This window comes from Anabrus simplex, chromosome 2 (genome assembly GCF_040414725.1).
Source record: "Anabrus simplex isolate iqAnaSimp1 chromosome 2, ASM4041472v1, whole genome shotgun sequence".
Lineage (NCBI taxonomy): Eukaryota > Metazoa > Arthropoda > Insecta > Orthoptera > Tettigoniidae > Anabrus > Anabrus simplex.
The window spans coordinates 709,574,816-709,589,175 of NC_090266.1; the positions used below are offsets into that span (position 1 = coordinate 709,574,816).

At 43.1% G+C, this 14,360-nt stretch overlaps 1 protein-coding gene across 1 annotated transcript in view; it reads left to right on the forward strand.

The window, feature by feature from the left end:
• Window positions 1-14,360, forward strand: part of LOC136863056 (neprilysin-4) — a 187,023-nt gene that overhangs the window by 135,504 nt on the left and 37,159 nt on the right. The window contains exons 11-12 of the mRNA XM_067139384.2: window positions 8,738-8,960; window positions 11,233-11,409. Coding sequence (XP_066995485.2) covers window positions 8,738-8,960; window positions 11,233-11,409 — 400 coding nt within the window. The remainder of the gene's footprint in view (window positions 1-8,737; window positions 8,961-11,232; window positions 11,410-14,360) is intronic.

Sequence of the window (14,360 nt, forward strand, 5' to 3'; positions counted from 1 at the left end):
TGAAAACTTTAAAAAATATGCGAGAGCATTAGTTACCTGTGAGATTGGATGGAGTGACTGTGAGTGGGTCAAGAAAGCCTTTACGACGAAGAGGCCGGTATCAACAGCTCACTGCGTCTGAACGAGGGCGTATAATAGGGCTACGTGAAGGTGGATTTTCCTTCCGCGCTAGTGCAGAACGACTTGAGAGGAATGTCTCTACTGTTCATGCGTGCTAGCAGCAGTGGTCACGAGAAGGTACGCTAGCAGGGAGACCGGGCTCCGGACGTCCCCGTCGCACCACCGAGAGGGAGGACCGCCGTATTCGGCGTGTGGCTGTGGCGCAGCGGACTGCGTCTGCAGCAGCAATTCGAGCGGCAGTTGGCACCACAGTGACGCAACGAACTGTTCGAAATCAGTTACTTGAAGGACAGATCCGAACCAGACGCCCTGTGGCGTGCATTCCACTTACCCCAAACCACCGCCGTCTGCGACTTCAGTGGTGTCTAGCGAGAGCTCACTGGATGATGGAGTGGAGTTCCGTTGTGTTTTCCGATGAAAGCCGGTTCTGCTTTGGTGCCAGTGATAGCCGTGTGTTGGTTAGGAGGATTCTAGGTGAGCGCCTGCATTTAACCAGTCTGCGGCGTCGACACACTGGACCTACACCGGGAATTTTGTTCTGGGGAGAAATTTCCTATGACAGCAGGAGCACTTTCGTGGTTATCCCACGCACCCTGACTGCAGATGTTTACGTCCGTCAGGTGATTCGACCTGTTGTGCTGCATGAACAGCATTCACGAGGGGTGATTTTCAACAGGATAATGCACGCCCCCATTCCGCTGTTGTAACCCAACGTACTCTACAGAGAGACGACATGTTGCCTTGGCGTGCTATCACCCGACCTGTCCCCAGTCAAGCACGTATGGGACGTCATCCACAAAAGGTATTAACTGCATGCACGTTTGGATGCCTGCATTTAAGAGTTAGGCGATTACACCGGTTATTAATGGGCCAGCATGGCATACTTGCGATGGCTTTTCACGCGTGGATATTAGCCTGCAGTCTTGTACTTTTAATCAATTAAATATGTTACCTCGATAAATATATTGCCAAAATTTCCGTATTCTACAATCTTTATTTCATGGCGTTTGGATATTTTTCCGCCAGTGTAATAATAATAATAATAATAATAATAATAATAATAATAATAATAATAATAATAATAATAATAATAATAATGTTACTTGCTTTACGTCCCACTAACTACTTTTACGGTTTTCGGAGATGCTGAGGCGCCGCAATTTAGTCCTCCAAGAGTTCTTTTACGTGCCAGTAAATCTACCGACACGAGGTTGATGTATTTGAACACCTTCAAATACAACCAGACTGAGTCAGGATCGAGCCTGCCAAGTTGGGGTGAGAAGGCCAGCGCCTCAACCGTCTGAGCCACGCCGCCCGGCGAGGTAATCTGAAATATTAATATGATAAAAGCTTGTAACAGTGCTAATAGAAGCAAATTCTACGTAAACATTAGATATAGGAATTATAATAATTTCGTGCGGCTATTTCTAGCCGAGTGCAGCCCTTGGAAGGGAGAATGGGTGGCATCAGCCATGTGTAGGTAACTGCGTGTTATTGCGGTGGAGGATAGTGTTATGTGTGAGTGGTGAGTTGCAGGGATGTTGGGGGCAGCACAAACACCCAGCTCCCGGGCCATTGGAATTAACCAATGAAGGTTAAAATCACCGACTCGGACGGGAATCGAACCCGGGACCCTCTGAACCGAAGGCCAGTACGCTGACCATTCAGCTAACGAGTGGGACGATATAGGAGTTGTTAACCCAGTATATTAACATAGTTAGCTCTTGTTTCATATAGGCTACAGCGCATTTAAACTTCCTTTCATAAAAATTAAACAGGCGAGTGTTACACATAAAAAATAATGCTGACGCGTTTAAATTAATATTATCAAACACACTGATCTATAACTTTCTTTCTTTCTTAATCAGTTTACCCTCAAGGGTTGGTTTTTCCCTCGGACTCATCGAGGGTCCAACCTCTATCGCTTCAAGGGCAGTGTCCTGGAGCGTGAGACTTTGGGTCGGGGGATACAACTGGGAAGGAGAACCAGCACATCTCCTAGGCTGAACAGGATCCTTGCGGGGATGGTAAGATTCGAAGGGATAGACAAGGAAGAAGGAAAGAAGCGGCCGTGGCCTTAAGCTAGGTACCATCCTGGCATTTGGCTGGAGGAGAAGTGGGAAACCACGGAACACCACTTCGAGGACGGCTGAGGTGGGAATAGAAAACACCTCCTACTCAGTTGACCTCTCGAGGCTGAGTGGAATCCGTTCCAGCCCTTGTACCACTTTTCAAATTCCGTGGCAGAGCCGGAAGTCGAACATGGGCCTCCGGCCTCACACTAACCACTACAGCACAGAGGCGGGCCCAAATCATCGTTGCGCCTCGAAATACCGTTGTGACAATGTTGAGGGGAAAATACCGACCCGCAGTACATGTATCACTTGGAACGAAAATTCGTTGATATACGTAGTTCGTGCAATACAGAACCTTTCTGGTCAGAGTTCAAAGCTGAAATATTATCACATAGCGGCTTTTCAAGGTGCAACGACGATATTTATTAAATTATAACGATATCAACGCATTTTTAAAAATATTTTGAAAGTTACTACGGTTTCCACTTCAAAGCAGGGTCGTACTGCGTTTAAAAAAAAAGCTGTCTTCCTGTAGTTGAATAAAAGTGAATTTATTTATCGAGTTTCCGAAATTTAATGCCCTACGTTTAGGCAGCCATACACGAACTACAATCTGCGCACTTCAATTGAACACGCGCTGCATTGCTTGCTACCCGTTTGTTGAATAGTTCCTTGCTTCTTGTGGAAGCTGTCTCACCACAGTATATTTTTTTAAATTCTGTATCTTTCATGGCCCCCTTAAGTTTGACAACGCAAATTTATCGAACTTCCTAAACTAAAAACATTGATGTACGTATTCAGATATTTTTTCCAGTTTAGAATAAATATAAAATTAACATTTTAATTATCTGAATAATTATATGAATGAATGAATGAATGAATGAAACTCCACAGCCTGTTTCCAGTCATTCGAGCGCGTCAGGAATGGAATGAATGAAGCCCCATCTAGCGGCGAGGATAGGAATTGTGTCGGCTGCCGAAGCCTGTCGCACTCCTCTGGGGCAACGATTAATGAACGACAGATGAAATGATATTGGAGAGTGTTGCTGGAATGAATTATGACAGTGAAAACCGGATTACCCGGAGAAAACCTGTCCCGCCTCCGCTTTGGCCAGCACAAATCTCACATGGAGTGACCGGTATTTGAACCACGGAACCTGGCGGTGAGAGGTCGGCGCGCTGCCACCTGAGCCACGGAGGCTCAATAATTCTATGAACAATTCATATAATTTACATACCATTAAAGAGTGTATATTACATGAGCAAAAATGCATTATCTCACAGTTTTCTATCCATGAGAATTAATGAAATAATGGGCTCGGAATTTACGAAAAATAATATTATGTGATAAATTGATCTACTTTTTCTGTGAACACTATTGCAGTTAGGGCATTTTTTTACTTAATCGTGATGTTGTCGCTATTCCACGTCTATTTGATAATGTTCGTAATTATTTTTTATAGATCGGTTCCTTTTTTCTTCAGTTTTATCCGATTTGACGTGGAATGTCCCATTCGTGTTTATTACTCTGTTCAGTAAGAGAAGGAATGCGAGCAGAACGTATTTTGTGCGTAAATAGAGGTAGTTAAGTAACATTGACGACTAATTCCAACAAAAAGCGAAAGTTTCATTAAGAAGAGAAAAATGATCATGTTTACAATAGCTCCCAAGTTCTGCATCAGCTACAAAATAAATACATTGTATTTGAAGAACAACTACTGATAATAAGGCAGTGTTTGTGTATATCACAGGGGAAACCACGGAAAGACATCTTCAGGGCTGCCGACAGTGGGGTTCGAACGCACTATCTCCCGAATGGAAACTCACAGCTGCGTGTCCCTAACCGCACGGCCAACTCGCTCGGTATATATAATGTAAATGAGATAAATTGTAAAATGGAAAGCTGTTAACTACTTATCGACAGGCTGATAAATATTAATCGACCTGAAATTTCTTATATGAATGTTAGTTATTTATTGATACGTCAATACGTCAATACGTTCTTACGTAACTGCGAGAATGCAGCCTTTCTGGTGAAGAAAATAGCGTGTGTATCAATAAATAAATAACATTCATATAAGAAATTTCAGGTCGATTAATATTTATCAGCCTGTCGATAAGTAGTTGACAGCTTGCCATTTTACAATTTATCTCATTAAGTTAGCAATTGTCCGCCTCTGTGGTGTAGTGGTTAGCGTGATTAGCTGCCACCCCCGGAGGCCCGGGTTAGATTCCCGGCTCTGCCACGAAATTTGAAAAGTGATACGAGGGCTGGAACGGGGTTCACTCAGCCTCGGGAGGTCAACTGAATAGAAGTGTGTTCGATTTCCACCTCACCCATCCTGGAAGTGGTTTTCCGTAGTTTCTCACTTCCCCAGGCAAATGCCGGGATAGTACCTGACTTAAGGCCACGACCGCTTCCTTCCCTCTTCCTTGTCTATCCTTCCAATCTTCCATCCCCCCCCCCCCGCAAGGCCCCTGTTCAGCACAGCAGGTAAGGCCGCCTGGGCGAGGTACTGGTCATCCTCCCCAGTTGTATCCCCCGACCCAGAGTCCGAAGCTCCAGGACACTGCCCTTGAGGCGTAGAGGTGGGATCCCTCGCTGAGTCCGAGGGAAATACCGACCGTGGAGGGTAAACGGTTAAAGAAGAAAAAAAAGATGAAGTTAGCACTTACCTCATAATCAACTTCCCTACAAAAAAGATGAAGGACACATTTTCAATGAAGTGGAGTCATCTCTTGCGTGATTTAACCATGATTTGATTTAAACCCCTCTTAGGCAAGTAAGAGTACTGATCTCCGGTGTTGTTTATGAGTGTTTTGATTTAAACCCCTCTTAGGCAAGTAAGAGTACTGATATCTCTGGTGTTGTTTATGAGTGTTCTGATTGAAACCTCCCTTAGGCAATTAAGAGTATTGATCTCTGGTGTTGTTTATGAGTGTTCTGATTGAAACCTCCCTTAGGCAAGTAAGAGTATTGATCTCTGGTGTTGTTTATGAGTGTTCTGATTTAAACCTCCCTTAAGCAAGTAAGAGTACTGATCTCTGGCGTTGTTTATGAGTGTTCTGATTTAAACCTCCCTTAGGCAAGTAAGAGTACTGATCTTTGGTGTTGTTTATGAGTGTATTCATTTACCCCCCCCCCCTTAGCCAAGTAAGACTACTGATCATCTCTGGTGTTGTTTACGAGTGTTCTGATTTAAACTTCCCTTAGGCGATTAAGAATACTGATCTCTGGTGTTGTTTACGAGTGTTCTGATTTAAACCTCTCTTAGGAAATTAAGAGTACTGATCTCTGGTGTTGTTTATGAGTGTTCTGATTTAAACCTCCCTTAGGCAAGTAAGAGTACAGATCTCTGGTGTTGTTTATGAGTGTTCTGATTTAAACCTTCATTAAAGTGCCGGGCAAGCTGACCACGCAGCCAGGGGCGCAGAGCCACGAGCCGCATCCGGGGGACAGCGGGCCCGAGCCCCACCACCGGCAGCCCCGAAGGCGGCTCCCTGTGGCCTCCCACTCCAATACCAGGCAAACGCCGGGGCTGCACTCCAATCAAGGCCTCGGACGCCCCCCAATCAAGGCCACGGCCGCCCCCGAGCCCCCTCCTCCCAACCCTTCGTCGCCACAAGATCCATCTGCGTCGGTGCGACGTAAAGCAAATTGAAAAAAACTAACTATCCAACTCAGTGAATATAATCCTTAGTAGAGAATAATCTTCTTCTTTTTTCATGACACCCTTTATGGAGGTATGAATTAACTATTGCAGGATCCTGTGGTGGTTTGTAATGAAATGTGTTGCATTCAGTTGAAGTAGTATATTAATACCAACACAAACACCCAATCTCCAAGCCACAGGAATTAACAATACAGAGCCGAAATCTCCATCCTATCTGGGAATCGAACCCGGGGTGAACGACCCGAAAACCAACACGCCGACCAGTCAGCCAAGACCTCTGGTGCTGTTTGTGAGTGTTCTGATTTAAACCTCCCTTAGGCAAGTAAGAGTACTGACCTCTAATGTTGTTTATGCGTTGTCTAGTTCAAACCTTCCTTAGGTAAATAAGAGTACTGACCTCTAGTGTTGTTTATGCGTTGTCTAGTTCAAACCTTCCTTAGGTAAATAAGAGTACTGACCTCTGGTGTTGTTTATGAGTTGTCTGGTTTAAATCTTCCTTAGGCGAGTAAGAGTTCTGACTTCTTGTGGTGTTTATGAGTGTTCTGATTTAAACCACCCTTAGGCAAATAAGAGTACTGACCTCTAGTGTTGTTTATGCGTTGTCTAGTTCAAACCTTCCTTAGGTAAATAAGAGTACTGACCTCTGGTGTTGTTTATGAGTTGATTGGTTTAAATCTTCCTTAGGCGAGTAAGAGTTCTGACTTCTTGTGGTGTTTATGAGTGTTCTGATTTAAACCACCCTTAGGCAAATAAGAGTACTGACCTCTAGTGTTGTTTATGCGTTGTCTAGTTCAAACCTTCCTTAGGTAAATAAGAGTACTGACCTCTGGTGTTGTTTATGAGTTGTCTGGTTTAAATCTTCCTTAGGCGAGTAAGAGTTCTGACTTCTTGTGGTGTTTATGAGTGTTCTGATTTAAACCACCCTTAGGCAAATAAGAGTACTGACCTCTAGTGTTGTTTATGCGTTGTCTAGTTCAAACCTTCCTTAGGTAAATAAGAGTACTGACCTCTGGTGTTGTTTATGAGTTGTCTGGTTTAAATCTTCCTTAGGCGAGTAAGAGTTCTGACTTCTTGTGATGTTTATGAGTGTTCTGATTTAAACCACCCTTAGGCAAATAAGAGTACTGACCTCTAGTGTTGTTTATGCGTTGTCTAGTTCAAACCTTCCTTAGGTAAATAAGAGTACTGACCTCTGGTGTTGTTTATGAGTTGATTGGTTTAAATCTTCCTTAGGCGAGTAAGAGTTCTGACTTCTTGTGGTGTTTATGAGTGTTCTGATTTAAACCACCCTTAGGCAAATAAGAGTACTGACCTCTAGTGTTGTTTATGCGTTGTCTAGTTCAAACCTTCCTTAGGTAAATAAGAGTACTGACCTCTGGTGTTGTTTATGAGTTGATTGGTTTAAATCTTCCTTAGGCGAGTAAGAGTTCTGACTTCTTGTGGTGTTTATGAGTGTTCTGATTTAAACCACCCTTAGGCAAATAAGAGTACTGACCTCTAGTGTTGTTTATGCGTTGTCTAGTTCAAGCCTTCCTTAGGTAAATAAGAGTACTGACCTCTGGTGTTGTTTATGAGTTGTCTGGTTTAAATCTTCCTTAGGCGAGTAAGAGTTCTGACTTCTTGTGGTGTTTATGAGTGTTCTGATTTAAACCACCCTTAGGCAAATAAGAGTACTGACCTCTAGTGTTGTTTATGCGTTGTCTAGTTCAAACCTTCCTTAGGTAAATAAGAGTACTGACCTCTGGTGTTGTTTATGAGTTGATTGGTTTAAATCTTCCTTAGGCGAGTAAGAGTTCTGACTTCTTGTGATGTTTATGAGTGTTCTGATTTAAACCACCCTTAGGCAAATAAGAGTACTGACCTCTAGTGTTGTTTATGCGTTGTCTAGTTCAAACCTTCCTTAGGTAAATAAGAGTACTGACCTCTGGTGTTGTTTATGAGTTGTCTGGTTTAAATCTTCCTTAGGCGAGTAAGAGTTCTGACTTCTTGTGGTGTTTATGAGTGTTCTGATTTAAACCACCCTTAGGCAAATAAGAGTACTGACCTCTAGTGTTGTTTATGCGTTGTCTAGTTCAAACCTTCCTTAGGTAAATAAGAGTACTGACCTCTGGTGTTGTTTATGAGTTGATTGGTTTAAATCTTCCTTAGGCGAGTAAGAGTTCTGACTTCTTGTGGTGTTTATGAGTGTTCTGATTTAAACCACCCTTAGGCAAATAAGAGTGCTGACCTCTAGTGTTGTTTATGCGTTGTCTAGTTCAAACCTTCCTTAGGTAAATAAGAGTACTGACCTCTGGTGTTGTTTATGAGTTGATTGGTTTAAATCTTCCTTAGGCGAGTAAGAGTTCTGACTTCTTGTGGTGTTTATGAGTGTTCTGATTTAAACCACCCTTAGGCAAATAAGAGTACTGACCTCTAGTGTTGTTTATGCGTTGTCTAGTTCAAACCTTCCTTAGGTAAATAAGAGTACTGACCTCTGGTGTTGTTTATGAGTTGATTGGTTTAAATCTTCCTTAGGCGAGTAAGAGTTCTGACTTCTTGTGGTGTTTATGAGTGTTCTGATTTAAACCACCCTTAGGCAAATAAGAGTACTGACCTCTAGTGTTGTTTATGCGTTGTCTAGTTCAAACCTTCCTTAGGTAAATAAGAGTACTGACCTCTGGTGTTGTTTATGAGTTGATTGGTTTAAATCTTCCTTAGGCGAGTAAGAGTTCTGACTTCTTGTGGTGTTTATGAGTGTTCTGATTTAAACCACCCTTAGGCAAATAAGAGTACTGACCTCTAGTGTTGTTTATGAGTTGTCCAGTTCAAATCCTCTTTAGGTAAATAAGACGACTGATCTCTGGTGTTTTATTTTTTGCCTCCCTGCAGGACGTTAGCGAACTACATGCTCTGGCGCTTTGTCCGACATCGCATCAACAATCTGGACGAGAGATTTGAGGAGGCTAAACAGCAGTTCTACTCCATACTGTTTGGGAGGGAAACGTCTCCCCCTCGTTGGAAGAATTGTGTGGGGCAAGTCAACAGCAACATGGGAATGGCTGTTGGAGCTATGTTCGTGAAGAAATACTTTGATGAAAATAGCAAAACTGACGTAAGTACTTCGTGATCAAGCTGGAAGGAAGAGACGTAATTATTTACCGTAGTATGTCTTTTAGTGCCGGGAGTATCCGAGGAAATGTTCGGCTTGCCTGGTGCAGGTCATCCTATTTGATGCCCGTAGGTGACCTGTGCGTATGGATGTAGGATGATGATGATGATGAAGATAAGGTAGCGAGAGGGTGAAAACCGGAGTCGGCACGTAGCCTACTCCTGTCGAATAACACCAAGGGGTCTGCTTAAGGCTTAACGTCACCGTCCGACGGACGAATCACCGTCAGAAGCCTCATAGGCCCTCACTCCAAATGAGCACTGCGGAGAGGTTTGTAATTTAATCCAGGCGTTTGGCACGCAATCCAGTGTTTTGAAATTGCATACCACCATCTCTCTTACTGTACCGGCCAATATTCTGATATGTTTTATTTTTTTTCTAGTTGCTTTACGTCGCACCGACACAGATAGGTCTTATGGCGACGATGGGATGGGAAAGGCCTAGGAGTTGGAAGGAATCAGCCGTGGCCTTAATTAAGGTACAGCCCCAGCATTTGCCTGGTGTGAAAATGGGAAACCACGGAAAACCATCTTCAGGGCTGCCGACAGTGGGGCTCGAACCCACGATCTCCCGGATGCAAGCTCACAGCCGCGCTCCTCTACGCGCACGGCCAACTCGCCCGGTTCTGATATGTTTACAAACAACGGGATTCGAATCGGCTAACCTTAACGATCATGACCACCAGGTGGGCTAACAAAGAGATGTAGGCCTATATTAACGATACTCTTTGCTTATTTGCTTTACGTCGCACCGACACAGATAGGTCGTATGGCGACGATAGGATAGGAAAGGCCTAGGAATTGGAAGGAAGAGGCCGTGGCCTTAATTAAGGTACAGCCCCAGCATTTGCCTGGTGTGAAAATGGGAAACCACGGAAAACCATCTTCAGGGCTGCCGACAGTGGGGTTCGAACCCACTATCTCCCGGATGCGAACTCACAGCTGCACGCCCCTAACCACACGGCCAACTCGCCCGGTGCGATAATCTTAATAACAATAATTACGTTATTGGCTTTACGTCCTACTAACTACTAACGATGTTCTTAGAAAAGCGTATAATACGGGGTCATTTTCATACCAGGTAATCGGTTCCAGAAAACTCCCCCAGTCGCGTTAAATCCTAAATCTTCCATTACTCCATCAACTAATGTATCTGGTTTGTAATTTCTGTGCAAGAAATCCTAGGATCGCCAGAGAATTAATGCCAATAATGGCGTGACTTGCAGTATTTAGTATAAATATGAAATATCAAAAATATTCCAGCAAAATAAATGTCGGCGTCATTATCCATTCTAGAAACTGTTCACGCGTAATTTTCTTCTTCTTAATCTGTTTACCCTCCAGGGTCAGTTTTTTCCTCGGACTCAGAGAGAGATCCCACCTCTACCGCCTCAAGGGCAGTGTTCTGGAGCGTGAGACTTTGGGTCGGGGGATACAACTGGGGAGAATGACCAGTACCTCGCTCAGGTGGCCTCACGTGCTATGCTGAACAGGGGCCTTGTCGGGGATGGGAAGATTGGAAGGGATAGACAAGGACGAGTGAAGGAAGCGGCCGTGGCCTTAAGTTAGGTACCATCCCCGTATTTGCTTGGAGGAGAAGTGGGAAACCACGGAAAACCACTTCGAGGATTTCTGAGGAGGGAGTCGAACCCCCCTCTACTCAGATGACCTCCCGAGGCTGAGTTGACCCCGTTCCAGCCCTCGTACCTCTTTTCAAATTTCGTGGCAGAGCCGGGAATCGAACCTAGGCCTCCGGGGGTGGCAGCTAATCACACTAACCACTACACCGCAGAGGCGGACTTCACGCGTAGTATTAAATCACATTGCGTCACGTCTGAGATAAATAGATTTGTTCATTGAGATTTCATCTATATTTGTGGCGTAGTTCGGGCTGTTCCTGTATTACATGTTAATTATGGAACAATGTCGATATCACAGAATTCATTGATATAGCTTACTTGAATGAACGTATTTATAAACTGAATACGTGTACTATAAAATACTTTTACTGTTCTATTTATGGTTGTTTCCAACTATACTGCATTTATAGCTTTGCCTCTAGACAGCGCTTTACCGTTTAGTGTATCGGTAATTAACTCGAGGAGCAGAAGGATGAATATAATGTTTACAATTTTACTTATTCGTCAAGTGATCGATATTGAAGTTAAAATAATTTAGAATTGATGTATTTTATTCGTATATGTTTGTACTTTCAGACACTACATATGACAGAAGGAATAATGCAGTCATTTCGTGAACTTCTTGAACAAACTACTTGGCTTGATGAGAAGACCAAGCAACGTGCTACTACGAAGGTGGATGCTATGAAGTTGCGCATAGGTTATCCCGACTTCATTCTTGATTCGGACAAGCTTGACAAAGAGTACAGTGATGTGAGTATGAATTCTTAATAATTACATTCTACGTAGTAGTTTTAACGTTAATCTAAAACTGTCAGAAACAGAGTTAGGAGTTGAATAGTTCAAGACGACTATGTAACGTATAACGAAATCGTCAGTCTCTTGTGACCTTGTGGCCTGTGAGCGAAGTTCTAAACACATTTTGAAATAAATTATTACTTACATTGGAAGATAAATTAAATTACATGTGACGTTTAGATCATTGATATATTTTACAAATATATTCAAAGGATTAGTATTATAAATGTGTTTGAATGTTCTGAATATGTATTCCTTCTTTTGGAAGAATTTATACACGTAAACAACTGTTTTCAAAGATCTAGAGTGTAAAACCCAAAATGTTAAATAAAGTAAACAATGAAAATAATCTCTTTACTGCTGTCATCCACACCATAAGCAGCTTTTGAGACCACTGGTTCTTTTTAAGGGCCTGTTACATATTATTATTTAGAGCTCGTAGAAGTGGAGACACCCAATTGAATAATTAAGATATCTTGTTTGTTTGTTTGTTTGTTTGTTTGTTTGTTTGTTTGAATAGGTTATTGTATTTACTGGTTTACTGATACGAGGTCGGGGATGAAGTGACATAGGGCTGCGACAGGAAGCTGGCAGAGCAGATGGAAGAGTAAAGATTAAAAAAGGAAGAAGATGAAGGATGGAAGGTGGGGATACTGGCAGCGCTGCTTGTGGCAGTGGTGGTGGTAGTGTTGCTAACAATAGGGGATGTGGAGGTGAATCCAGGTCCAGCCCCAGTGGGTTCTCTTGGATGGGAAGGAATCGAGGCAATAAAGGAGGTGGTGAAGGAGGCATATCAAACGGAACTAGTAAGGGAGCTGATAAAGGAGCAGTCAAAGGATATAAAGCAGAGCATCAAGGAGGAAATGAAAGAGCTCAAGGTGAAGGTGGAGAATAATAAAGAAGAGATACAAATACTGTGGAGCAGGAGCTGGTTAAGGTGAAGAGGGAAGGAGCTAATGGTTATCAGGACCGAAGAAGGAAGAATATTTTTATTTATGGAATACAAGAAGGTGTGAAAGAAAAGAAAGTGGATCTAGTGTATAAGGTGGTGGATGTGGTGCAAAACAAAATGAAGTTTAGTGGGGTGGACATTGATAATGTGTATAGAATAGAGAAAAGAGAGGGCAACAGACCCGTTAAAGTTTCGCTGTTATCCACCCTGATGGCGATATTGTGCTAAGGAACGCAGGAAACTTAACAGGGGAGGAAGTGTGGTTGAAGAGTGATACGGGCATTGAAGCAAGTAAAGAATTTATCACTTTAAGGAAACATTTATGGGTGGCTAGGCAGAAAGGCCTGAGAGCTTATGTTAGAGGTCAGCAGCTGATCATTGGGAAGGGATGGTGTTCATGTGTGTGGTCGGTGAACAATCCACAGGAAATGGATGGGAAACATCAGCAGGTTGGGGACCAATTGGTTGGTGAAGGAGAAAGTAAGGTCGAGACGAGTTCAGATTGTGATGACTGAGCAGTGAATTGCAGTGCGGAAGTGAGCGAAGTCCAGTGCACAGAGGAGGAAGAGGTAACGGGGATAGCAACGAGGGAGGGTGGTTTTGAACCGACGCACGCAAGCGGAGTGGTGGAATGAGAAGAAAGAAGAAGACGACAAAGACTAGGTAGGGGAAGAAGCTTAAGTTTAAAAGACCGATGGGGTAAGAAAAATAAAGGGCAAGAGGAGAAGGGGGTAAAGAGAGTGGAAAAATTATCAGAAAGGATGAAATGGGAACCGAAAGAGAAAGAGCGAGGGTAACAAGAAGTAAGTCGACCAATGTAACAGAAGGAAACAAGAATAAGTGTGGGAAGGGAGATGTAGGAGCTTTTGTAAAAACTGAAGGGGTGATAAGCAAGTTGGGTAACGGGGAGGTGGTAAAATTAGTAGAGAGTTTTGATATTGTGGCCCTTTTGGAGACGTTGTTAGAAGTAGTTGTTGTTTGTGGTAAGGAACATAACGAAAAGGAAACAGGGGAGGTGGGAAGAAATCCAGGGGGATAACATTATCAGTAAGGGAAGAAATATGTGATTTAATTAAATAAATAGAAAATGAGACGGAGGAGATGATTTGGATTAGCTTTAAAATGGGAGGTGGGTATGCAAAAGCGGTATGCCTGGCTTTTCTATATAACCATCCGAGGGGATCGGCATATGCTAATGAAAGTTTTTCGAGGAGCTGATAGACGAAATTAGTGGGATCAGTGAGAAGTATGAGGGGGATGGGATGATATTGATGGGAGACTGGATGCAAGAATAGGTGGTTTAAGTTCAGTATATAACAAAGAGGGGAAGGAAGTAAAGAGGGGAGAGAGACGGAGCGAAGATATAGGGAGAAATTTTATGGCTGAAATTGCTGGAACTGTATGTTCGGCAGGTAATCTGTGCGTTCTGAATGGATGGTGGACTAGGGATAGGGAAGTAAAGTTGACTTACTTTACGAGGCTAGGAGGTAGTGCAATTGCTTTGGTAATCAGCTCAGAGGACATGTTGGCAGGAATAAGTTAGGTTGTTGACAGGGTTGAATATCACCATGCCTCGGTACTTATAAACCTGAGGAGAATGGATTATGGGGAAGGGGAGGGACTAGGAAGTAGTGGTAGAGAAAAGGGTATGAGACTTACCAAATATAAATGAACAGAGGAGGTAAAATTGAAGTTAGATAATTATATAGAAAATGATTTCCAAATTATTAAGGCAGAGTGCAAAGTAGCCTTGAGATGTAATAATGTGGATAGGACTGTAGAGCTACTAGAATATCCCATTACGAGGGTATCAGTGATAAAAATAAGGATAGGGAGAAAGGAAGAAGAGGCAGAGAGATGGTACGATAGGGAGTGCAAGAAATTGAGGAAAGTAGTCATGAGGGCGCTAAGAGAGTTCAGGAATCATGGGGGGAGTGGAGAGAGGGAGGTTTTT